The sequence below is a fragment of the Protomyctophum bolini genome (assembly GCF_963924005.1).
Source record: "Protomyctophum bolini genome assembly, chromosome: 10".
Lineage (NCBI taxonomy): Eukaryota > Metazoa > Chordata > Actinopteri > Myctophiformes > Myctophidae > Protomyctophum > Protomyctophum bolini.
In genome coordinates, this window is record NC_137871.1 from 40,046,023 (window position 1) to 40,072,918 (window position 26,896).

The 26,896-nt window shown below is 45.0% G+C and overlaps 1 protein-coding gene across 3 annotated transcripts; it reads left to right on the forward strand.

The window, feature by feature from the left end:
* Positions 1-889: 889 nt before the first annotated feature.
* On the forward strand, positions 890-26,430 carry maml1 (mastermind-like transcriptional coactivator 1). Of its 3 annotated transcripts, XM_080774202.1 has the most exons (6): positions 890-1,366; positions 2,369-2,684; positions 13,736-15,226; positions 20,025-20,273; positions 21,380-21,512; positions 23,264-26,430. In XM_080774202.1, the coding sequence occupies exons 2-6, from the start codon at positions 2,376-2,378 to the stop codon at positions 24,394-24,396; spliced, it is 3,315 nt and encodes a 1,104-aa protein (XP_080630328.1). In that variant the 5' UTR covers positions 890-1,366; positions 2,369-2,375; the 3' UTR covers positions 24,397-26,430. The 3 variants fall into 3 exon arrangements, with proteins under 3 accessions (XP_080630328.1, XP_080630326.1, XP_080630327.1); XM_080774200.1 differs by having other exon boundaries at positions 890-2,684; XM_080774201.1 differs by having other exon boundaries at positions 890-2,684; positions 20,028-20,273.
* The last annotated feature ends 466 nt before the right edge of the window (positions 26,431-26,896 follow it).

Here is a 26,896-nt window from a genome sequence, read left to right on the forward strand (position 1 = left end):
ACACACCATTCACAGATATGTGGTCTCCTTGGCTGGAGGCAATAGAGGAGAGAATGTTTATTATTAGGAGTGGGAATAGGGGTAATTTACATACTAGTTTAACACTCCTTTACACAATATTAGCCTATATTTAATCGGCTGCAAAGTATAGGCCTATATATTTTTTGAGGGTGTCCCTCAAAATATATAATAAATGGATGGTAGTTTCTTTGGTAGAAGTGTATTGAGTTAATTGATTTTCTCCCCATCTAGGGTGTGTGCGTGTTGCGCGCGCGCACACACACACACACACACACACACACACGCACACTACAGATGGGTAAATGGGTCAGAGGAAAAAAAGGTGAGATGACGAGGTGAGTGACCATAGAGTTTCAAAAAAATGTACACATTTCAGTAAAATTACAAATAAATAAATAAATAAATAAAGGTACTCCGTTTCAGATGTAACTACAACCCATACTCATTCAAACAAATGAGTGTGTATAAAGTGTCGTTATAGTTTATTCAAAACGAGTGTAGGTGTGGTTTATGTTGTCACACGCCTGCTTATAATGTTGTCATTCTTTAATGAGGTGGGACAGTGCCATGACGCTAGTAATAATTCCAAGGATTCTTCAGTGATGTCACAACTAGACTGAGTCATGGGCACACCAGGGCAGTGGAAAAAAAACAAAAAAAACAGGGCATCTGAATGTGAAACGCAAAAACGCGTCGTTTTTAAACTTCATTGCAAAATAAAACCAATAATTATTATTCGTAAATAATTTTATATTTCGTGAAACAACGAAATATTAAACGCCCCCAGGAAACACACACTTCCGCTTGTATATGACGTCGCCACCGGTCCTTGGTATCTTCCATTCCCGTTGGTGATGAGAAAGGGAAAAAAACGTACTCCAAAATGGCGATGAAGACCTGCTTGTCCACTGGAAAACAATAGAAACAGCAGAAAAGGGGACAGACAGAGTTGCCTCGGCTGTTTTTGTCTCGGACTGGGTTTCATTTTTTACCAACAAAGGAAAAACGCCCACGCCTCTCCACACGGACACCTCGGTCGGTCGGCCCGTTGCTTTCACACAGAGAGGGGGAGATAACTATTTGACGAGAACTAATTTGGTCAAAGTGTGTGAGGCAGCATCATCATCATGCTTTGTTTAAATGCTGTCAAGCTAGCTAGCTAGCCCAGAGCTAGCGTGTGATGCTACATCCGTAGCTTCAGTGCAGCAGCAGCAGCAGTGTACCTGTTTATTAGCAGGGTTAGCAGAGCTAGCTTAGCCGAAACCTAAAGCTAGCTCCGCCGAGGAGAGGAGGATCAGCTGTTTGCTAGACAGATGCAGTAAGAAAAGAAACATCTGATTTTAAAGTAAGTGAACTCGCAACGTAATGCTTGTCTTATAGGCGAACCGAGCTCGCACTGAGCTTTGTCGCATGTTGAAATGTTGACCGTAGGTTGAAATTGTTTTATTTAGCGGATGGTTTTGTGGTTATATATATTTTTTGTACACTTGTCAAGTTTGTGAGGAGCAGAAGGCAAGAGGAGCAGTTAACAGTTAGCTCTCTCCGGGCTAGCGCACAGCAGGCAAGCTAATCCGGCTAATGCTTTAGCAAAATAAACTTTGGAACAAGTAAAGCGATGTGATCTATATATTTACATGATGTGTATCAGCACGATGTGTTCGCCCGTGGCATCTGGAGGAGGGAAGTTTGCTTTACGAGGAAACTAAAAGGAAAAACAACAAAAGTTATCTTTGAGTTATAGGGGGTTTTCGACGCTTGGCTCTCCAACTTTGATTTGTTGAGTGTAGGAATGTGAGAGTTTAAACCCAACAAGCTCATTGATGGAAATGTAGATGTAGATTTGCTACACGTCCACTGGCATAGTGTTGCCTTGTTTGCATTCAAAACAGGACGAATGTCTGTTTTGTTGTTGGGCTTTTTTATTTTATTTGTTGTGTTACTTGCCAAACAAGACCTTACGATGACTCTTGCCTTTACTAGTTTGATAACGAGTGATGGTGAAATGTTACGCAGAGAATGGGGGCAAATGCAGTTCACTAACGTTAAATTGATTTCTAATTGACGAAACTGGAGGTTGAGTGAAATTGTTGGAGAAAACAACCCTTTCCGTTTAAAAAATCTTCTGCTCCTGTGACTAAAAGGCCATTAGCAAGACAAAGGTTGACTCTATGGAGCCAGTAGTGGATTCTTTGTAAAGGGGCAGGAGGGGGGGTGTATACACGCCCTTTACTGAATAGAAGCAAATTCAGCGTTTTTCTGGACGAAACCTGAGTCCGGATTGACAAAAAAAGAACGAAAAAAAGGAGAATTGATTGATGATGGCGGATTTTGTTGTACCGCGACACAGCGCGGTGATGGAGAGGCTCCGCCGGCGAATCGAACTGTTCCGGAGGCACCACAGCAGCTGCGAGAAGCGCTACGACAACACGGCGCTGGATCGGCTCGACCTGGAGCGACAGCAGACCTTCGCACTGCACCAGCGCTGCTTGCAGACCAAAGCCAAGAGGTCCAACAAGCACCGGCAACCGCAGCCGAGCGGCGGCGGAGACCAGGCAGGCGGCGTTCAGAGAGGAGGAGGCCCCGGGGCCGGCGGCGGTAACAACACGGACCTAGGAGACAGTGGAGCGCCCGGGGAGCAGAGCAGGAACAGCACTCTGATTGCGGTAAGTGACCACCAGCGACCACAGCTGTACTAGGAGCGTGTTAAACCCACAGTAGGTCATACACTTTAAACATTAAGCTCAAAGAGAGAGAGAGCGAGTCTATACACTTGATATCAGAATTGGCTTTATTGTCACAACTCTCATCACAGGTTTACAGGTGTAAACCTGGCATCTTGGCCAGTTCACACTTGTAACAGAGACTTCAATGTGCTTTACTGGTTACAAAAATAACCAGCAATAATGTACCAGCTCCATCGTTTTGGTGTTCAAGAAAGGGAAAACGAAAAGAAGAGTGTTGCATAATGTAGACTTCCAGTGTTACAAATGGATAAATCAAGACTGAGAATTTCACTGTGTACATACTTTAGCACTACAGACATCACACTAAGCATGACAGCCCAAGGGGGATTTCATCTAAATGTGTGCCATTGATGTGGTCTCTCTTCAACGAGCAGAATGAAGGGAGCATGTTCAGATTAGTCTATGCTTCAGTCTCCGGACAGTGTGAGTGAAACCACAGTATTCAAAGAAGTGTGCAGCTGCAATGATTTGAAGAAGGAAAGTTGTGGCCATGCTGGCTGGTTGCTGTCACATGATCTCGTTGTTGTCCTTTGCTATGTTATCTGGAAGTGTGTGGGGTTGCTATGCTGCTTAGCTTCCATCTTTTGCCCTTTCAAAATCAAAACACATGGCTCTCTCTAGAGATGTTGGCATAGAATTTGACTTGAAATTTGTTCAGCGCAATGTCTGAAATATATATGAAGTACGAGAAAATGAGCTGGATACTGGATTCCTTAGCTGTTATCAGCATGTTATTTTGTAATGGGGAAAGGTGGAGGCAGGGTGAGATTCTGTTTCCTATTCATGTGTGACTTTGTCACTTGTATCAAGGCAAGAACTTTACCATATTAGTCTTCGGTGTTGTTAGCACCTTTTTACAGCCAGACGTATTCTCAGTGGTCACGTGTTAATTAACTGTTGACACGGCGTTATGGAAGCTGTGGATTGGAGTCGGAGCTAATATCTCCACTGTAACTCCAGTTGTTTTTAGCAATGACTCTGAAGCCCATATAATTAGCAATTATAAAGATTAAAAATATAAAGATTATAGACTAGAGATGGTAGTAGTACGCTACTCTAGAGAGGGTAGTTTGGCGGAATCTAACCTGGGACCTTCTGGCTGGCCCCCTCCTGTTTAAATGTCTTAGCACATCTATCAACAATACAACACATTGTGATTGATTACTTTATTAAAAAGTTTGTCATGCTAAAATGATAACACAAAATACTTGTTTCCACTGTACTCAATTCACCAGTGGCAGTAATACATGAAACAATACAATAGATATTGGAATAAAGCTTACACAGAGAAAAGAGGGATTCTTTTAGGCTAGTTTTGAGTCTGGACAGGGAGTCGAGAACCTTAATGTATTTTAGTAGGTCATTCCACATTTTGGTGAAAGCATAGTAGTTTGAGCTGAATTTGGAGGAACGGGGTCAGTTGAGCTCCTTCTGCTGCTGTTATACCCGTGGGCATCACTCATTCTAAAGAAGTAGTTCGACAGGTATCTGTGAGCTTGTAGATAGGCTATTTCTGCCGAATGTTCCCCACAGAATAGGGACAGAATACGTACGACTAAGGTTCGCGTGGTTGATGTTGTGCTTTCCATCTTTTGCGTTGTTCAAATGATGAGTAAAACTGGTCTAAACCGTATCTTTAATGCAGCATGCCCTAGGCCAGTGGTTCCCAAACTTTTCAGGTCAAGACCCAAAAGAGAGATTAGACGTTTGCCTGGGACCCAAACTAGTGATAATAACGAGGCGTTGCAAGCTTGTAGATCGGCTATTCACTATTATTTACTTATTATATATATTTTTTTATTCATGGACGTACATAGATTTTTTTTTAAATGTATAAAATATATGTTGATTAAAAAGAATAATGGTTTGAAATATTTTTTAAATGTAGAAATAGAAAGTGGTATTTTTACTTGAGTTGTGACCCATATAAATTGCTCTGTGACACGCAAATGGGTCCCGAACCAGTGCTTTAGGCCATTCAGATTCCATCATTTAGGAGTGTTAATTAAACCCATATTGAGTGTTCACGGGCAATTTCCTCTCGTGCTGCTATGCCTTGGCTGATCATGCTCCTCGTAGCCTGTAGCTCCTCGTAGGGAGCTACAGAAAGGTGCAGAGTAATGAACATTGAGTTCTTTTTTTATGCTACTATATAGTTTAGAGCCATTACAATAAACATTAGAAACCTGAGTGGAAATGTTGGCTACCAGGTGGACCCTGTTCCCTCCTTTTTCAGAATTTCTGTCTCGAGACAGCTTCTGTTTGAAGTCTAGCACAGTGGTTCCCAAAGTGGGGTCCGTGGACCCCTAGGGGTCCTTGAGAGACTTCCATGGGGGCCCCAACTAAATGATAATTAGGAACCAAATGGACTCTTATGGATCTGTAACTCTGAGAGTGTACAAATGGAACCAAATGGACCCGATCAAACTGATGGTTGTTGAAATTAAACGGGTTGAGAATCACTGCTAGAGCCTTAAAAAATCTTCTCCCTGGCATAACTCTTCAAATGGGGGTCTGCGGACCAATTTCTGTCAATTTGGGGGTCCTTGATGTAAAAAGTGTTTTGGATCTGCTATTTCTGGCGAAGTGATTTAGTGTAGAAGGAAAACAAGCAGTGTGACGTACAGAACCAACTCAGATCTGTTTCACTAATTATAGAGGGTCTAAGTGGTTAAAGGTAGTATGACATCATTTTTTTAGGTAGCTGTCATTGTATTTCTCTTTTGCCCGTAGGCTTAGGGAAAGGGGGTGGGGGAAGGGATGTGATGAAGCAGTCAAAATGTTTATTTTGGGGTCCAGTGAGATTTTTGTATTGCGCTTTTTTTTTTAAATATTTATGTCTCACCCCCATTTATATAAACTCTATGGCCCGATTGGGGCGCTTATGATGCTCTTAACTATGCGACAGCAGCAACACCAACAAGGCAGTGGAGGAACGCACATAAACCACTCCTCAGACAGGTTGCACACGCAGATCTGACACACATCTGCTTTCATCCACGCTTCCATGATCGGATAGCCTTTTAAATCTTATTTCCCATCCACAGGGACAAGCAAAGTGATATCACCAGCTTCCACCCGATCTTTGTGGTGGTGTCTGACGAGGGTAGCTAGCATGGGAGCTGACGATAGTCCAGCTCATAACGTTATGGTGCGTTCACACAGGCAGTTGAAACGATGCAAAGACGCGTTGAGTTGATTTGGAGCAGCTACATGCATCGATGCGCCTTTGCAACGTCATGTCGCTGGCTTCCTTTGACAATGAATGGAGGACTGCGTCTTTTAATCTGCCCGTGTGAATGCAACATTCCCATTATGGTGCTTTCCATCCTTTCCCCAACCCCTCACACCCAATGCTGCGTTCACACGGGCAGACGCAAAGACGAATAGGAATATAATTTGGAGCAGCGACATGTCTTTGCATCGTCATGTTGCTGGCTTCCCTTAACAATGAATGGTAGACTGTATCCTTCCGTCTGCCCGTGTTTTATGGTACCGAACGGCCAGGTTCCGCCTCTTGGACTTCCATCATGCCAAGTGGCAACTAACTCAGTCCAAATGTCCTGCAAATCATTTTAATATTGACGACATGAAGTTGAACGCATTCATACTAGTAGTAGCCAACTTAAATCTGACAAGGAAGGATATTATATACTGTATGGTTGAAATTTGAAATAGCCGAACAAATCCGTTCCCCAGGCATTCAGACAGACGACAGTGATATGATAGTAATCCAAAAGACGGACTTCCCCTCATTAATCAATGCAGCTTGAAAGAATATATCATATTTTTTACATCTGCAAAGGTGACTGAGCAATTGTTCAATAGAAAGGGCTATTATAATATAATGTAATTGCCAAGTATATCCTTGGTTTTGAGGTTGAACTTAAATAAATAAATTAACTAGAGTTGCATTATAAGTGAGATTATACTTAACATTTAACTTATAACATTGAGTCAGTTGACATTGCGAGAGACTCACTTGCCCAAATAAGCTGATCTTCAAGTTCATGGTGGTGCGATGCATCACAGAGCACCGCATTCACCGTTAACTGTAAGCTTGGAGATCTGTGCATTTTGCAGGTTGTGATATATAACGTTTTTCACCTGAGGTTAGATATTTCCTGTTGCCTTATATGGTGTGAAATGGGCGTGGATGTTCTATTACACGAGGCGACACTACGAAACGCTTGGGAAAGAGGCGAAATGAGCTGCAGCCGCGATACGCACAGAGGAAGGCGGGTACGCCATGTTTGAATGGCATGTGAGATTGAGGGTACCGAAAATACACCCTCCTTTAGTCACTTCATTTACACCTGGTTGTAAATATCCTTGGGGTATTGGGCCCTATATCTATGGAAACATCAACCTCCTCCATCTACCAGAGAGAAGGCATTCTCTCCCGGACCGCCATCCCCCCGCACCGTACCCAAACCAGGAAATAGACCTTTACTTCATGGTTCACTCTTTAGCTGTATATACAATGTGCTGTATTTCTCAATGCATATCTTAGTTACACCAACATTGTTCTTGTGAAGCAGTTTGTTTTATACTTGTATATATATTAAGATGAAATATAGCTAAGCTCCGTGCTGAGCAGGTCGGATACAGTAGCTGTTTTCTGTCCAGGAAAAGAGCTTGACACAGTAGACAGTTGGCTGGCTCACTGTACGTGGACTCAACAGTACACCACTTGAAATGGACGGATGCAAACTGTTTGAATGTAGCGTAGTTGTAAACTAGCAGTTGTACACAGACAGACAGGACAACGAAACGACATACATAAACAAATCTATCTCTCCCTAGTGTTGTAGCATGGACCGGGTCACAGACCTGTGCTATTCCTCCTCTGTCATGCAGCTGTCTGCTCTGCTGACGAGTTGACACGGGCAGCGGAGAAGAAATGGAGAACCCGTTGTGGCCGGGTCTCTCGCAGCTTGTTTGTAAACGTCCTTTTTTTTAATTTCAGCTGATGAATGGGTAATGTAGTTTAGTTGCACAGTATTAATTCCTCATGTGCAGCTCCTAGTTTACATTTTTGTTTTCAAAATGCTATTTCATGCCGTCTTGTTTCTTCACGTCGACAGCAGACACAAACATTGACACCGCTTCACACTAGGCTGTCACTCATCATAACCTTGTACTGTCGTGTATGGTAAATGCCAATTGATGTCCCTGACATGTCCCTTCCTAGCTTGCTATGTTTACAGGAACCATGCAATATTGGCCATGTCATCGTCCATGGGGACTTTAATTGAGCTTGAGTCTCAGTCAGGACCAGGCTGTTTGTATTTTAAGCTACAAATGTTTCAGAAACCCTGCGATAGTGCTATAGTATTCATCCAGGTTAGCTTATAGAACTGTTTACACACCCCACACTGTTTGGGCACTGTTGACAATATGACTGTAGCCCTGAGGGATGACTCAGGAGTATTAGCAGAAACCTCCACCCCCTGGAGACTAGCTGCCCACACACACAGCTGACTCATCACTTTATCTGAGTCTAGGCTCTTGCTCCCTCTCCCTGACAATGGGCCCCATATACAACTTTTCAGCAAACTTTACTTTAATCTAAACCACTGATTTAAATATTTTAGTTTTGGATTGATGTCTAGGTTTAATGCAATGTTATACTTGAGGGGAGCATTTTTAAATTCTATTAGTTAATAATATATAATATATATATATATATATATAATAGTTTATAATTCTATTATAATAGGTTGCAGAGTCTGTCGGTGTACTTGGTTCTATAGTACACTGTCCTAGTGAATGTGATATGGTTGTGCGGGAATGAAAAGCTACATGCATCCTCCCCTCTGCCACTAGGGGCAGAGGGGTTTTCTCAGCCGGGATTGCTTACATTGTTCAACATCACACAGTGGCAAATTGACATTTTGAATACAGACAGTCAGACACATACACATTTATTTGTGTTATAAACATTTTGACAGTGAATTATTACTTTAAATGCATAATAAACACTAATACAGATCTTAAACATGCAAACGACAAAAACATCAAATAAGAGGACAAGCCCTTCTTCCAGCCCTTGTTACCAGGCTCTACTACAGCCAAGATGACCAGTTGATGGTGTCTGTAACTTCTTTCTATTCGACATGCAGGGAAAGTGGACTTTAATGAGCTGAACTAGAAACTAGCATTAAAAGATGAGATGTTTGATCGACTGGCTTTAGCTGTACATGCAGGGCGAGCGGGGGGGCAATGTAAATTATACCGTTGGTACCGTTGCACTCTCTCCTGTGAGAGTATAGGATGTCTTGACACGTTGGTGTGGGGATGAGAGCTGTTGCTGACTGCTGTATTATATTGTGACAATGAAGGCCTTGAAATTGAAGTGACCTTAATAATGCATAACAAAAATACTTTGCTGAAGCCATTTCTAAACATTGGAGGTCTTCAGAGTATAATGGAATGGACGCAAGATAAGTTATATGAAAACAAAGTCATAAATATCTTCTCACAGTGTCCTCTTGCTGCTGCCATCGCATAAGATCTAAGCAGATCATTGGAGTGAAGCCTGTCTGCTGTGCTCTTGAATGCAATGACCAAATTGTAGTATAAACGGAGCTGTGTTCGTTTAATCAGGCCTTTATTGCTTGTACTCTCTCTACTATCTTTCACTATATGGAAGCTGGTAAGACAGGGGCATGCGCACTGGCATTCAGGTAGAGGTGCTGAAGTGACAACATGGCAAACCTTTGTTAGTATGAGAATATTTTGATTAATTTATAAACGATGGCATCAGAGGCAGACACTACTTAGTACAGGGAGCAGTGAGAACACACAGAACTGACCGCTTGCGGAGGCAGAGCGATTGTTGGAACAGAGAAAATAAATCAAAACTCTTCAGCGTGATGAGAGAGAGGAGTTTTTATTTTAAGAGTTTTGGAAGGCAGTTAAAGGCAAACGTTATCATGGAACATCAAAACCCTGTTTGACCAAATCTGTGCTGTAGGAATCTGTTCGGGCCTTTATGAAATAAGGACACCTGATCCACTCTCACAGTTATAAGCCAATATAGGGCAAAATTGATTGATGCTTGTGTGTTAACGATCACTGCTGGATACTGGATATCCGCAAAATGATTGCACATTGTGGTCAGCTCATAAAATGACGATGAGGCAATTATGTAATGATTGCATCAGTGTGCTGTAGCCCATTTGTTAGGATGCAGGTGAACAAAATAGTTTACACTAGTCAACATACCCAGCGTCCTCTCCCTAAGGTGGTTCTAGTCAACATACCCAGCGTCCTCCCCTAAGGTGGTACTTTGTATGTTGATGTGATAAGAAGGGAAACAAACAAAATCCCAAACAAAATCCCTGCCAAATGAAGTTTCACCCTCTAGTGACATTGTGACAGATGATACTGAAAATGGCCTTGTTGTTGTTGTTTATGTGAGCGTTGACTGCTGCTTGTTTTATTCCTTAGTGTTAACCCGCAAGTTCACACTACTGGTGAAATAAAAAGTCTTCATTACATCTTTATTGTCACAGGTTTACACAGGTGTAAATCTGTTAAACACCTGGGGAATTCGTTTTTGTGTAAGCTCCATCGTTTTGACTGAGTTTCCAGAAAGAGAGAGAAAGTTATATTTACACATGGCATTTCCACCGAAACATAATGTACATGATGTAGAAATAGGTGATGGTGTACCAGCAGCATAGCAGCTGGTACACTGTTCATGACATAGACATTGGAGCAAGAAGAGTATCTGTGCGTTGTACATGAGATCAAGGTGCAGTGTACCGGTGGGTGTCAAGTTCAACCACATAGTCCACAAAAGGTTGCTTTACTGGTCTAATCCAGAGTCTATGAGGAAAGCAAAGTTCAACAGCAGCACATGGGTGCAATGGCGCCGCCCTGGGGGAGGGTTGAGAAAACATATGTCTTACAAAGTCTTATGCACACCTCAGAGACGGGTGCGTAGGCACGGATCAACGTATTCAAAACATTGCAAAAAAGGAAAATGTGAGTGAATTTAGTGAAATGCTCTCCCTTCCCAACAACAATCTCTGCCGCCGATTCAAAATACTGAATCATGTGATCTGGCCCGACTGATGCCTGATTTGTGGACACACTACCCAAAATACTGCCGGTTATAGGGTACAGATGCTTCTTAATGACCCGATTGCCTGACAACCTTGATCTGTTCAAGCCTTTAGTGTGTGTTCCCTCCCTTGTCTTAGTTATAACGACAGGTTGAAAGTTGAAACATGGGAATCAGCCACTAAGGCATTATCAGTCCCAGTGTTGTGGGACGTTGTCAGTGCCGAGCCCAACCGGCCCCATGCCATCTAATCGGTACATTCTGCAGTGACCCGCTGAGGTCCGAGCCCAACCGGCCCCATGCCATTTAATCGGTACATTCTGCAGTGGCCCGCTGAGGCTGTGCGTTCATCTTCCCAAGGCTGTCCCAACCCGTCCGACGTTTAAAGCAGCTTCAAAGAGGAGCTGACTTTTTTTGCATCTCCCCTCCTTTGGGTCTCGGGAAGGAATTCGGCACGCTCCCTGCTCCCCCTCCCCATCCACGGCCCTGGTGCTTGGTCTTTTGTTGTGGGGTGCTCCACCGCTCCCCCTTCGAACTATACACATGGTAATTAGATTCATGTGGCCCAGAGTCTGTGGTAGTCAGGAGGAGCACTGGTGGTTGGAAGTGGGGGGAGGGGGGAGGGGGGGGGGTGTTGGTTGTTGGAGGATTTCAGACCAGTTTTTCAGGTTGTGTGGAGTGAGTCAACAGAGTTTTCTTTTCCCGAGGAGGAGAGCAGAGGTTAGATACAGGGACCCAGTAAAGAGACGGTGTGGCTGCTGCTCTTTCTTTCCTCTATGTTCGTCGTCTGTCTTTGTTGTCTCCACCAGGCCGAAGGCATGATGAGAGACAGAGAGAGTATGTTTTGCACTCTCACGTGGGCCTGTTATAGCGCCACCAAGAGACAGATCTTTGCAAAACAATTTTTTTTGACAGTACACCTTAGGTGTACCGACATACAGATTTTGTCCAAACATCACACAAATCAGTACAGTCTCTATACTTAAGCAGTATAGCCATTAAACGAAACTGGTCTTTCAGCTCCGTTTTGAACAAAATGCCTCAAATCATGAAAACGGCATGTGATTTCCACGAAAGTTTGTATGCACACTCCCACTAGGCAGAGGAAGAAATGCCACTTGAAACTGTTCAAATCAGCCTCATGGTGGCGCTATAACTGGCCAATTGGTGTTTTTTTTACCTATAACTGCCTATACCTATATAACAGTTCCACCGATTGCGGTGCAACTGTGCATGCATAGGCTGAAGAAGAAGAAATGCCACTTGCCATTTCTTCAAATCAGCCTCATGGTGGCGCTATAACAGCCTTTACCTATAACTGCACCGATCTGCATAAAACGTTGTATGCACACTCCCTATAGAGGCCAAGGAAAAACGTCTGGTCTGCGTTTTTCAAATCTGCCTTTTGTGCCACCAGGAGGTGAAATTCTGTGAAACATTTTATTTTTCTTTGTGATCCTGTTATAATTAACACTCCTATTATAATTAACACACTACACGTTCCAGCTACTGCAAGTCTTTGTCTATTGGCTTATTAACTGCTACTTCTACTTCTATCACTCAATACCAAACGATGCACGCCCACAACAAACTTTCCTGACCTGGTGGAGACCTGTTCTCCGAGGAGCACTTTTTCTAGTTTATTTTTCTCCTCTTGATCTGAGCTAGCTGAAAGTACAGCCTGCAACCAAGTCAGTCTCTCTCTCTCTCTCTCTCTCTCTCTCTCTCTCTCTCACACACACAAACTGCAGATCAAACAAACTGCGCTCAGTGCACATGTACGGTGGTGTCATTGTTCTGTGAAGATACCGGTACACGCATACCAGGCAAGCACAATCAAACGGTCCACACATGGATCGCTTCAGTGCATCGGAGCAAAGAGTCCCACACAGGGGACCACAGACTCCTACCCAGAGGAATATAAGTCGGGGAAGTGAGGCCAGTTAGGTTCCCTACTCTGAGAATTCGATCTGACATGGCTGAGGCCAAACAACTTGAGCTCATTAGAAGTTCTGCTTCAGTGTTGGGTCCAAAAGAGAGATCAGGTGCAGTGGGTGAGGTTCTTGGGTCACCCCAAGTAACTACAGCTGATCTGATAAAAGGCGTCGTCCGATGGCTAGCTAGCTGTTGGAGTTGGTAGGCCTGGATGATCTGCTGACATCACAAGATTCTATCCCCCCCCCCCCATCCTTGAGTCTGGGATCTAGCCTGAGGATCTCAACTTGTCTCAGGAAGCTCTTTGTCTGTGTAACCCTGCCTCAAACAAATGGATGTTTTAGGCAGTGGTACAAATGCCCTAAAGGTGTTAGTATCCTGGGACTCTGTGTGCTTTTAGCTTATACTCTTATCTCTTTCAGCAAATCATAAAAGTGACCGGCTGGGCCTGCTAGGGACACTTCAGTCGTGACAAATGTATGTGTCTCTCATGGACAGAAGTGGGTGTCACAGTGTCTGACTGGGTCCACGTCCACAAGGCCACCGTGCTTTCTCCCCCTCCTGTGATGACCCTAACATACCTGTAAAGCTGTGGGCATGTCTCCAACACTGTGATGACAAGGGGCAGCATATCGGGCTACTAGTTTCCCCTCTCAAGTTTCTGTTCCCAATTAATCACTTGATAAAACATGTGACAGTTGAAGCTCATAGCTTTCCCTCTGCCAACAAATGGCCAAATGTTACATGCTAGAGGTATAATGGCTTGCCCATGTATCTGAGATGAGTAGTGCCCTTTTAGTTTTATTTTATTATAGCTGTGTATTTTTACCCCAATTTGAAGATGTGTATGTAATTCATCTGATGTGTTTTCTCCATTATTTCCATTTACCATTGAGAAAAACATGCAGGTGAGCAAAATAAAATGACTATTTCTAACGACTGGCTTGTCTTGTCCTTCCAGCTCCAGGAAACTGTAAAAAGGAAGTTGGAGAGTGCAAGTTCCCCGCTGAGCAGAGACCAGGTCAATGGCTTCAGTGACGGCTACCCTCCCTCTAAAAAGACCTGTCTGGACAATGGCACAGCAAACGGTGGCCTCCCGCCACACTCTCCCATGGACACCAAGCATGGCATTTGCAGTGGCGGTGGCATCAGGGACACGATGGTGTCCAATGGGAACCATGGCCGGGGAGGAGACTCCGGGGACATATGCAGTGCAGAGCAGGAGTTCAGGCTGAAGGAGATGAAGCAGGAGCCAGACGACATCCTACCGTGCATGCTTCCGTCGGGAGGAGGGGCCGCCAACAGCCTGTTCCCTGATCTCAACTTGAACGAGCAGGAGTGGACGGAGCTGATGGAGGAGCTGAACCGCTCGGTGGCCTACGAGGACATCCAGGACATCCTCAACGACGGCTTTGAGGACCGCAAGGACCCACCAGACCTAGCGTCGCCCCCGGGCAGCGGAGTGGGTGCTGGGCCGCCTGGCGCCTCTGGAGGAGGTGTGGGAGCAGGTGCGGTAGGAGGGAGCCAGGTGTCGTCCGGCCAACCGTCCCAGAGCCTCATGCCACCAGATCTAGTTAGCGTCAAGGTGGAATACTCCCCAGCCTCGGCCTTTGAACAGGACCGCACTGGGTCTCCGCAGATCCGACCCACCTCGTCCGGCCCGCCAACAATCCCTACCAACTCTCCCGTCACCAACTCCAGTGCCTCGTCCCCAGCCATGTCTCAACCACAGAAGCCCCAGCAGGCACCTCCCTCTAGGCAGCACCAGCCTCCAAACCACCTCCAACTACCCTCGGGACCCCAGGTGTCCAAAGACCTGTCCCCAGCGCAGCAGCTTCAGCAGCTTGCGGCGCAGCAGAGAGCCCAGCAGATGCACAACCAGCTCCAGCATCAGCAGAAACAGCATCAGGTCCAAAAGCAGCAGCAGCAGCAGCAGCAACAAGCGGCAAAGTTCCACCCCCAGGGATCGCACCCCCATCCGCCATCTTGGCCTCAGACTGTCAACCCCTCCCAGAGTCCACTTGGGGGGAACTTTGGGATGGAGAAGCCAAGTAGTCCATCCCTATTTCCACAGGACTTCAACCCAAATGCCCCCAAGCAACTCCTGATGCCTGGCCAGGCGAACAAGGTCTCGCCCAAGGCTGGTGCTGGCGGTTATATGCCAGGGCCTGGGGGCCACCCCAACATGCTCGGCCACCCGGGTTCAGGGGCCCCTCTCAGCCACCCAGCGCCGACCGGAGGCCAGCCTCCTTCCTCTATGCTCAACTACAGCAATACCAAGCCACTGTCCCACTTTGAGGCGGGGGCCTCGGGTCCTGGACCGCCCCGTGGCCCCCCCAATGCACAGAACCAGCCCAAGGCAGCACTCCTGTCGCTGCTCAGACAGCAGCAGCAGATGAAGCAGAAGGCGGCTGGCATGCCCTTCAGACCCCACCTACCACCCCATGCACAGGTAAGAGCCTGATGTCTAAATTACTCTCTAAACCCCATCGGAGTTTTTGTGTAACAGTACATTCTTTGTAAAGCTTTTTAGTTTTGCCTGGCACATGCCTGGCACTTTGCTGTAACACAACTGTGAGGGAAAATTGCACATCCGTACGGAGTATACACTGAGCTTTAGGTTTATGTACTCCTAAGTTGCACTTAGTCTTGATTTACTGTCGGCTAAATATGAGTGCTGCGAATGTAAGTGTGGAGGTTAAAAATTGTCTTAACCGCTAGGTGGCATTGACTCCCATTGTAACGAGCCTCCGTTTAATTTCCGGCTTATCGGAGAGGAGGGGGCTGTTGTTGTGAGGAGTGATCATTAGCATTAGCGTATAGCCTTTACCTCTCGTCAGAAACGGTTACATGTGCGGCGCATTGAGAGACAAAGTCACAAATTAAATCCGATCATCGGATGTGCGACGGCTCGCCATGGACAGTGCTCGCTTTAGAGATACGGGGCTTTAAAAATCCTGCTTTTAATGGAGATAAATGGAGCCTGGATGTAAAAATCCCATAGCTGGTGGGGACGGAGGTGTTGAATAGCAACCGAAGCAATGATAAAAGGTAAATTGACGGTCGCCGCTTTCATATATGTGGGTATATGCCGGGGGGGGGGGGTTACGAACATGTACTTAGTTGGGACCTGCCGTACCCTAGCCTAGGGGGTATGGCTAATCTGTCAGTCTAAAACATGGCACTGGATAAAACATTTAAGGACCAGCCAAGGAGTTTCACTGGCATCAGCAAACAACCCGGCTTTCATAACTAGGCCTGCAGCACATTCCATGGCCATTTTGTGTCCACACACACACGCGCACACACACACATGCACACAAAAACACAGTTCCTCCAGTGTACTGTTGGTGTATGATGGAGTATGGTGACCGTGCTACAATAGTGAACAATAAGGGCTTGTTAAAAATGAGCCATAGTCGTTCTGCTGGCATATCCAGTTCGAAAGAGTGGATTTATTTTTGTACTTTTAAGATTGAAAGGCTAGTGTTGGCGAGAATCCTTAAAAATAAGTAGTTTTTTCTTCTTTTCTTTTAACCCATTCTGACCGGGAACCCATTTTGGTGTTAGCATCATGTTGTGCTTTAGCTATTGAAAAATAGCAGATCTACAAGCTCATATCGCGCCACCGAGTGGCGCGATACGAGCTTGTAGGTCTGCTATTTTTGAAAAATTCGAAGAACGACTGACATTTTTAGAATCTGATCTCAGGTCAGAATGGGTTCATCAGACCAGTGTGTGTCCCAGTGGAAACCTCGTATGAATCTGATCTCAGGTCAGAATGGGTTAATGCTCAACATAATAGGACATCACGTGTTTATTATATATGCCTTAGCCTGTATACATATCACATGTTTATTATATATGCCTTAGCCTGTATACATATAATAGCCATACATATATTCAGACAAATCAAGGTCCACCCAACATGAATGCCAGTCATTTTGGGAGATACCTGAAGCATATTAAGCCTGAGAGTTACTGACACTGCTCCACTTCCTATTCCGGCGTGCTTCACATTGATTCGCTACCAAAACGAGGGACCTTGCGGTTAAATCGCGGTGAAGTCAATTAAATGGGTGTCACAAAGTGACTAAACTAAAGGCATGCACATCCTGTCTGTTTCGAGATTCCCGGATCTCCCGGCTTGAGACTTTACCCATTAAAACAATTATAATAAATAAATAAGGGAGCAGCATTCTGGTGTGTGGATTTCTTTTCTCACAAAGTCATGAGGGGGACCTGAAATTAGTCATCCCTTTAAGAGTCCTAGCTGCTTAGTTAGTTAGACACCCTTCTAAGAGCACCAGACGGAAGTCCATACATCCGAAGTGCTCTCTGACAAAAAGTCATGTCGATTTGTCTAATGTGAACCATTTATCGTTGTGTCCAAAGCAACCGCCCATCAACCAACGGATAGATATGGTGTTTGGCTTAAAAACATGGCTTGATTCTGGATCCCCATCTTGCAATTAGTTATTAAATTCTGGGGAATTACGTGACTGTGAGGGGGATAGGCGCTGCTTTATGGAGGCCTTTTGTGTTTTTTGTGTGCCAGTTGACTGTCTTTTTAAAGCTTTTTTTTTTCTTTCGTCCTACATGTCTGGCACGGGCCCCATGCTTTGAGGGAACTCTGTGTGTGTGTGTGTGTGTGTGTGTGTGTGTCTAGGTCAAGCAGCTGGTTGCTAAGGAGTTGGCGTGCAGGCTAACACGGGGGGTTGGGGGTTGTATGTGTGGGGGAAAGTGACAAAGCAGCCTTTCATTCAACCATGTCTTTCCCCTCTCTCTTCTCTCTCCTTCTCTTTCCCCATATCTCTCTGCCTGTCCTCCCTCTGTCTCCCTCCCCTTTAATAGCTTTCTTGCTCTCTCACTATGTCCGTCTCAACTTTTTCCCTGTCCATCTCTTTCTGTCCCTCTCCTTCCTCTGCCTCTGACCTCCCCCCACCTCTCAGCTGTCCTGGTCAGTGTATTTTCGGTGCAGACTACCCCCCCCCCCCCTCCTGTTCTTTATTTAAATATAGCTGCTCTGGCTTTGAACCCATTTAAATTTTCCTTGCGCGAGTGGTGAAACTTTTAGTTTCTCTTTACTTTCTCCCTCCTTACTCCCCTACCTCTCTTTCTCCCTCTCCTTTCACTCTCTATCTCTCTCTCCTCCCTCTACATCGTTGTCTATCCTCTCATCCCTTGTCTGTGTGTCTCTCTCTCTCTATCGTGTTCACCCCACCCCCTGTGTCGTTCTCTATCCCCCACTGTCCTCCTCTGCTCTCCCCTCCCTCCCTACCTCTCCCTGACTCAACTCTTGTCCTGTGGCGTGTGGATGGCAGCCGTGCAGTGCTCCTTCAGGCCAGCCTTGTCAACTCTAGCCAACTTTCCGGATCTTTTCCACGGTGCAGCGTTTTTTTTTAGCAGGCCCCGGCTGGCATGCTGTGCTCCAGATGATCGGTGAATAGTGCATGTGTTGAGTAAAGGTTTCTGAAAGACGTCGTAACGAGAGCAGCAGCAGCAGCAGCTCTACTGTAGCCATAAGCTTTTCCCCTAAGCCTAGCTATAGGACGTTAGGGGAGCCGTATAAATGACAGTGTGGTTCATAGTTGTGCTAGCTCCCAGGGGGCATGCCGTCCAAGTGTGTCTGTGGCTAATAGTAATCGCATAAACCACTAGACTGATGCGCACGCTGTCAGTAGGACAAGTAAAGTGAGTGGATCTCTTCATTTGTCTAAAATGATGGACCAAAATGGTAATGGACCCGTGAAGTCTGATTGCTTTGGACATTTTGTTGGACCCGAACCCTAAATGAACCTATGCGTGCAATTTGTTCAGAGATCTGAATTGATATAACAGAATCTAGGCTAATCGAAATCCATTGTGGAATAGCAGCTGTATGTGCTATGCACTGCAATAATCTGATCCTTGGCCGGGAGTGAATGTGCAATATTGTGAGAATATATATCTATATATATCTTTTGTTTTGTTTTGTTTTTTGTGAATATCTATCTTTCACATTTTGTCAATTAATTCCCGCCGATTAACCGATTTGTCTGGTAAATGGTGCATTCATATAGCGCCTTTATCCAAGGCGCTTTACAATACATTGTGCATTACATTCACCCATTCACACACATTCATACGCTAATGGCGACGGAAACCATGCAGGGCACCAACCAGCACATCAGGAGCAATTAGGGGTTCAGTGTCTTGCTCAAGGACACCTCGACACTAACTCTGGGTTAACTCTTGCAGTTACCATCCGGCCTCTCTACCCCTGAGCCTCCGCTGCCCCTGGCCAAAAGGAATTCCACCCTGGTGTCATTAATATGACATCCGTATGATAACAGAGATCCATTATTAGACCCCATCTTATGAATGAATGACAACTGATGAGTGTTTGTGGTAATTTACCTTTTTCTGTGACATTGTATCTGTGGGGGATTTGATTACCACAGAAGAGACCAAGCAAGAGGTGTGTCGCGCTGCCTTCTTTTCTATCTCTCTCTCTCTCTCTCTCAAATGGTGTCATCTCTGTTGAAGTCTTGGATCTATTAATTCTGCCCTAAAGATAAACTGCATATTGTATGCTTAAAGGACCACTTTTCAAGCTGTCCTCATATAATATAATCCTCACTAATGTTCATGATAAATATATAACCAGTTATTTTCCTACTCGGTCTGTGTGTCATAGGAGGGCTGTGGGCAGTTCAGAAAGCCATCTACCAGTGACATCATGGATGGGGAATCCCAGCTAATATAAACTATTAACTATTCCTGAAAAGTTACCATGCTATAGTATAATGGAAGCCATCGTTCTCCCGATAATAAAAATCTAGAAATCTTGTTTAAAAAAAAAGAAAAGAAATCAACTGTATTGTATGACCATTAGACTGGCATGCTCAAACACGTGGTAGGAGCAGTACCAGAGTGGCTTGGACGACGGTCCATTAGACTGGCATGCTCAAACACGTGGTAGGAGCAGTACCAGAGTGGCTTGGACGACGGTCTTCGGAATCGTTCCGACGTGCGTTCTGACCTTTTTCTTCATTTATTTTTATTTTTAAACCCTTTCCAGTCAAAAACTCTAAATCTGCCTGCACTTTTACTCCCTGCTCTGCTTCGCTCACGTGATCTGGTTAATTCTAATAACTCTGCATGTACACAATATTGATCAATTATTAGATGATGGCCCATGGACTGAACAACAACAGTATTACAGGAATATATTGATTAATCTATTCTTCTGTCGTCTTGTCTGTAAGCAGGACCAGAGCACGTACCCCACCGGACCCCACGGGCCAGGCTCGGCAAACCCCATGGCCAACAACCAGCCAGGGGGCAACGCCATGGCGAGTAACCACGGCAACGCAGCCTACCTGGCGGCGGCGCTTAAGCAGCAACAACATCAACAGCAGCAGCAGCAGCAACATCAGCAGCAACAGATGCAGTTGTTGGAACAGCAGAAGCAGTACCTAATGGGACAGAGGCAGCAGCAGATGATGGCGGAACAGGTACGGCGCAACAACCACTCCATACATTTTCACTTGTACACCCTAGCATTGCATCCGATCGCTATTCTGATCGGGGATATCATTTGCAGTAAATGGCGACTACAATCCCATCTACTACAACAAGCTCCCATCGCAATGCAACACGTGAGCCTGTAGTGTAGATGGATCAGCTATTTTCAGCACATTTGGTATCGAAGGGGAAACGAGAGCAGACCAAGTACAGAGCCGACCGAATTTTGTAAGAATATATATAGGGGGTTTTCATGATTCTGAATTAATTCCAAGCATTAGTTTTGCACTAAAAACACGTGATGTGACGAGGTCAGTACATTTGTGCAAGTTCCTATGGCCGAATTTAGCCGAAGGAGTGTTCTTCGTGCAACACTAATGCTTGCAATGGATTCAGAATCATGAAAAACCCCTAGTTTGACCCGTCACGTCATGTGCTACTTAAAGCATGAAGACATTTTGGAAATGTTGCCTTTTTATATAGGTTGTTAATGGAACCCCCTTATTATGCTAATTATGAAAATTGCCCAAACTATGCAAGTTAACATCCGGGCAGGTTTCTAAATGCTGGGGTGGGGACCAATCCTCAAGATTTCTAACATAAGACTTAAGGGTACTCAAAATGTCCGGGTTCACATTCTGGCAGATAACAGTGGAGAGTGAAAGTGAATAGTCATACCCCTGAATGTTCTCAGATCTCACTTTGAGAACCACTGGCTGACCTACAGTATATAAACCATGGTTGTAGTGTGCGTCTACACATTACTACATTACACTCACGCGTGACTGCAAGGACTTAACTGAGTTCTCATAGTATGACTTCAGTTGTATGTGCCTGTCTGGACCTGCATGTTCCCTGAGTCTGCACTATTTTGCATATGGCTTGATTCATTCATTCTTCTGCCTGTTCCTCCCCTTTCCATTTCCACTTATTCACTTTTGACACTAGAGGGAGCCACTTGTGCATAGGACCAAGTTTCACATATTTGTATTGTATTTTTTCTTCTTTTTAAGCTGCAGGCTTTCTAGTAAAGTTTTCTAGTCAGTTTTCTGTACAAATAAATGTGTGCGTTTTGTGTGTCCATCTCTTTCTCCAGGAGAAGCAGCGACAGCAACAAGAGCAGCAGCTCCAGCGACATCTGACCCGACCGCCTCCACAGTACCAGGACCAAGCGGGCCAGGCAGCCAACCAGAACCCATTCCAACAGCAACAGGTCAACCAGTTCACCGGTAAGTGTATTGTCCATTGCAGTGGTTCCCAAGGACCCCCAAATTGACACTAATTAGCCCGCGGACCCCCATTTGAAAAGATATGCCAGGGACCCCCCATAAGAGAAGATTTTTAGCAGTTTGGACATGCATTAGGCGACGGACCCCTATGTTTAAGGCATTTTTATCTCTGGCACCCCAATTTATATTGTTAAATCAATATTAATTTAACTCTGAGTGTACAAATGGAACCAAATGGACCCGTTAGGGTCTGTTTGGTTCCATTTGTAACACTCTCAGAGTTACAGACCCATAAGGGTCCATTTGGTTTAGGGTCCATAATTTAGCTGGGGACCCCCTGGAACTCCCTCAAGGACCCCTGGGGGTCCCCGGACCCCACTGGTCTATTGAATAGATTATATTCTGTGTCTATAGTGTAACTTTCACTATGGTGCTGCTAAATATCTTTGTCTGTCCAGCTTTCACAGTTCTCATGACTTTCACTTCACCAGGCATGTGTGATTGCTGTTGAGGAGACAGACATATATGTAGACAGACGGGCTCTGTTCTAAATGGTTTGACCTTCAGCCACACCTTAAAGCATTTCCGGTTGTATTTCAGGACAGGCAGAGGGACAGAAAGAGAGGCCAAGAGATTGGGTCCATTGAGTCTAATATATATTCTTTCAGAGCGAACATTTTTTAACTCAAATCTTTGCTTCTGCGGGGTCCCTGGAACAATATATTTTCAGATTGGGGTCGGAGGCCAAATACATATAATAGTTGTGGACATAGAAACATAGGTTTTTCAGAAAACTGTCATGATTTAGAAGACATTTGTAGAATCGTCGTCAGGTCTAAATGGGATAACGTAAAATTAAGAATACATAACAAACATAGATCAGTATTTCATTTCTGTTTGGCTTTTAGGCTTCGTAAACAAAAATCGCACTGGGTAGATATGACCAATAACTTGGATAAACAAATATTATGTATGCAAGGCACATAACACGTTATGTAATACTGTAATAACTGACGGAATAGTTGAAATGGCAGATCTACAAGCTCACAATGTGTTGTGAACTTGTATATCTGTTATTCCACCATGTTGTTCTTGTGATGCTCAGGACAACCGTTTCATTGTTGGTCTGAATAAATATAGCGTTGCTACACCACTGTACATTTTGCTTACCACTCATTTGAATGGCAAATTAGTGCTAATGTCATAAGGGGCCTCTGGTTTCAGTGAACCTGTTAATTTGTGCTTGAGGCCTCTCTCTCTGCACCATAGGAAAGCTGTGTTGATTTTCATTTTACGTAAGACCATTGCACAGAGCATTTTAGACGTGGCTAGTCACCCCTTTTGGAGAGAAATGTACCTGCGCGCATATTTCAGGTTGTAGGTTCTGACTAGTACAGGCCAAAACCTTACCCCATGTGTCATCTAGTTTCTTTGTCAACTATTTTTATGTTTCCAGTGCATTTCTTCTGGTAAATTTATATAGCACTTTTTATCCAAAAGCGCTTTACATAGATTGTGTATTACATTCATCCATTCACTCACATACACCGATGGCGGAGGAAACCATGCAAGGCACCAACCTGCACATCGGGAGCAATTAGGTGTTCAGAGTCTTGCTCAAGGACACTAACTCTGGGGGAGCCTGGGATCGAACTGGGAACCTCAAGGAACTTCCGGTCACTCTGAGCCAGTCAATATGTAATGGTCTTGTAGCATATCAACTTGTCTTAACCGTCTCTTCTCTTTACCAGGCTCTTCTCAAGCAATGGGTAACGTCGGCTCCATGGGAGGCTCCGCACCTGGAGGCCAGCGTATGTTCCCTCAGAACCAGGGCATGATGGGAATGAACATGGGCCAGAGTGCGGGGCCGGCGAGCGGCGTTGCCCCGCCTCCAGCCGCCAGCCAATCCGATATGAGCCTTCCACCCTGCGGAGGTGGTGGCGGTATGGACGTTCAGCAGGTCCTCTACAGCAACATGAACATGCACCCCTCTCACCCAAACCACCCCTCGCATCCCTCCCAGCAGGGTGGCATGCAGAGGCAGCCCGTGGGCCCCATGAGTGCCAGCTACAGACAGAACCTGCTGGCTCAGCAGCAGCAGCACCTCAAAAATCAACCCAATGCTGCTCTCTTGAAGCAACAGCAGCTTGCCGCAGCCGCTCGGCTCCCTGGCTCCATGCCAAACTCTATAGGAGCCAACATGCCCAACTCCATGTCTAGTGCAATGTCTGGTAGCATGCAGAACCCCCAGAGCCAAGCCTGGCAGCAGCAGCATCAAGGCATCCAGCAGGCCCATGGTGCCCAGCCCCATGGTGCCCAGCCCCATGGTGCCCAGCCCCCCTCCAGTAATGGAGGCATGCCCCCTAACGCCTTCGCCAACCCCAATGCCTTCCACATGCAGCAACAGTCGCAGACCCGCATGCCCAAGCTTCCGTCGGGCGGCGGTGCCCCCTTTGGTGCCAACCCCAACCTCCGTCCCATGGCCGCCATGAACCAGCAGATGATGCAAGCCAACATGGCTGCCGCCCAGCAGAGGGCGCCACCCAACCCACAGTCCCTGGGCCAGCCGTTGCCCAACCAGCAGCAACAGGCTCAGCCGCAGCAAGCCGCCCAGAACCAGAACCAGGCCGTTCTACCTGACCTCGGGACATTTGGACAGCTGCAGGGCAACAGTCGCCAGGGGCTACAGTGTAACCAAGGTTACCAGCTCAGTCGGACTGCCAGTCAGCCGCAGCAGCAGTTATCGTTCGGCTACAACCCGTCACCGGGGGCTGGCGCTCTGGCTAACTTCCCCGGAGAGAGCGACCTGGACTCTTTACTAAAGGGCCAGAGCACTCAGGAATGGATGGACGATCTGGATGAGCTGCTAGCCAGCCACCACTGAACAGTCTCAACTGGGTGTGCAACTGTTACCTGCTCTGTTTAAACCCTATTGGGTTGGGAATGCACGCATGAGTGGAAAGGGTGCGTCTCAGATTTGGAGGTGTTGGAAGTGGTCCACACACTCTGGTTTATTATAAAAGCAGTGATATTGAAAACTTGGATTTGGGCTTTGTCTTAGCCCAGAACAGCCTTGGATTTCAGGCACTGTTTCAGCTCTGTTAATATTGTTTATAAAATGCAGAGAGATGACCATACGTAGAAACATTAGAGAAGCGTCTAATGTATAAATGAAAGTTTATAATGAGATACTCTAAACCAATTCCCAATCCATTGCAATGCAATGACGGAATAATGAGGGCCATGATGAGATGACACACTGGCACCAATCAAAGACAGTCCAGTCACTGTTGGAGCTTTATATAGAAGTATATATAAAAGCCTGTGTGATGATGAGACAGAAGCTAGACTTAAGACTACTACTGAATCTGTGTCTCAGTTCGAAACCACTGTTTCCTGCTCTGCAACCCTGCCCAGGGCTGGATACCGCAAACCTACACCCCCTATCAGGAACACATCCATTTTGGGCATTTCTGTCAATTATAAATTGTCCCCCCCCCTGATACCCTGCCCTAAAGAGAGGGGTGGAAGAGAAAAGGCACGCAGACACTAAGAACCCTCCCAATCTAATCCACTAAAATATTACTCTAAAGTCTCATATCTCAATTTCCCCAAGACCTTATTCTCTGTCTTATTGTAGGGATAACACACTACTTGAGTCCCCCAGACGGGTCCACCTATAGACGGGGGGGTGCTAATGTAAAACCAAACGGTTACCTTCCCCAGCCTGCTTTGTCTGGCGTTAAAAAAAAGACTAAGTGAGCAGCGTTGTCTGAGCGAGGTGGCAGGGCTCTGCATTCCGCTGCTTTTACTAATGGGTGGTGATACAGTAGGAGCACAATGAAGGTATTGTAAGCACTCTCCAAACAAACTGTCATCTCAACAAGCCAGTGACACGCACATGCACGCACACATACACACACAGAGGGAACCTGTCCACGAACATGGCCACTGTTTACTGTTCATATGTTAATGATAGACACTGTAAAACAGTTTAAAACACTGGCAGCATAATGTCAGATTTTAAATTATTATTTTATTTTTTTGTCAACGGTTATGGTTGTGTGGGTCCATCCAGCAGTTAAACTAGGGTGGCGTTATCTTTGGCATATCTTTTTTTTTAAAATTCAAACCACAGTGACAAATCATCAATCAAGGCATAATAAGAATTCATCATGGGTTTCTTGCCACACAGGGAACATTGCAAATATGCGGTAACTGGTTATTCTGCCAGTACTCTCTCTGTTCCTGTTGGCTTTCATTGTTTAAAGGTAAAGATTATGACCAGATTATTTTCTGGTGAAGAGAGGAATTGTCTACTGTGCTTTAATTTGTTCATACAATAATGTATGCATTTGTTTTGTGCTGAATTAATAATGCACAATGGGCCATTGCTGAGACCACACGGCAGTAAATCGTGTCCCAATATCAAAACACAGGATGAGTAGTTTCACATTACTCTGCTCCTGTTAGGCTTCCTGAAGATTATAACCAGATTATATCTGGTGAAGAGAAATCATGTCTACTGTACCTTAATTTGTTTAATCAATAATGTATGCATTTGTTTTTACAAAAATTGTAATGATGCATAACTGCTATTGCTAAGACAGTTTTGGGCTGGTTTAATTCTTTTTGCAATCCATTTATGCCATTCTGCTGCCATAACCATCATTCTGTTGCCATAGCTTCGAGCATACAGCCAAACACGAAGATTGGGGACTTTTTTTGTGTGTTCTTATAGGGGGATCTGTGTAAATTTATATAAATATATTTTTTTGTATGTATGCCTTTCCTAATGTTGTGGAGGAGATAGATCTTATTTTTATATATTGCATTGGATTTTTGTAAGTATTTTATACTTTTGATATCGTTCTCTGTAAAACAAGAGTATTATGTAAATATAGTTCCGTAGAAACTGTTTTTGTCTCCATTTGTCGCTGTTTGGGGTAATTTTTCGAAAGTGTGTGTGAAGGTATTTTAGTACCGAACCCCGGGTCTCTATCAGGTCAACTTACACACGTTCCCAAATTTAACTGACGGACACTGTAGGATTAGTCCAGACCATAGACTGTAAAAAATATGGACAAGGCGTTCCCCGGGTCTAACATGAACGTAAAATGAAGCCTGTCAGTCCTTGAATTGTAAATCGCCATCTTTCTAGATCCGTTTGGGCCCAGCTGGCCATTGGCTGGCCCAGACAACGAGGTCCCTTCTTCTTAGTTTTTTTTTTTTACTCGAGTGGGTGGGGAATCCCGATCATAGACTGTAACGGTAGCCACGCCCCTCAGAACATACGTGACTTTATGGTCATTTTTTTTAAATAAATGGGACCATCATTTTCCAAAAAGAATATTATGACATTAGAAATGAGACTTTAAACTAGT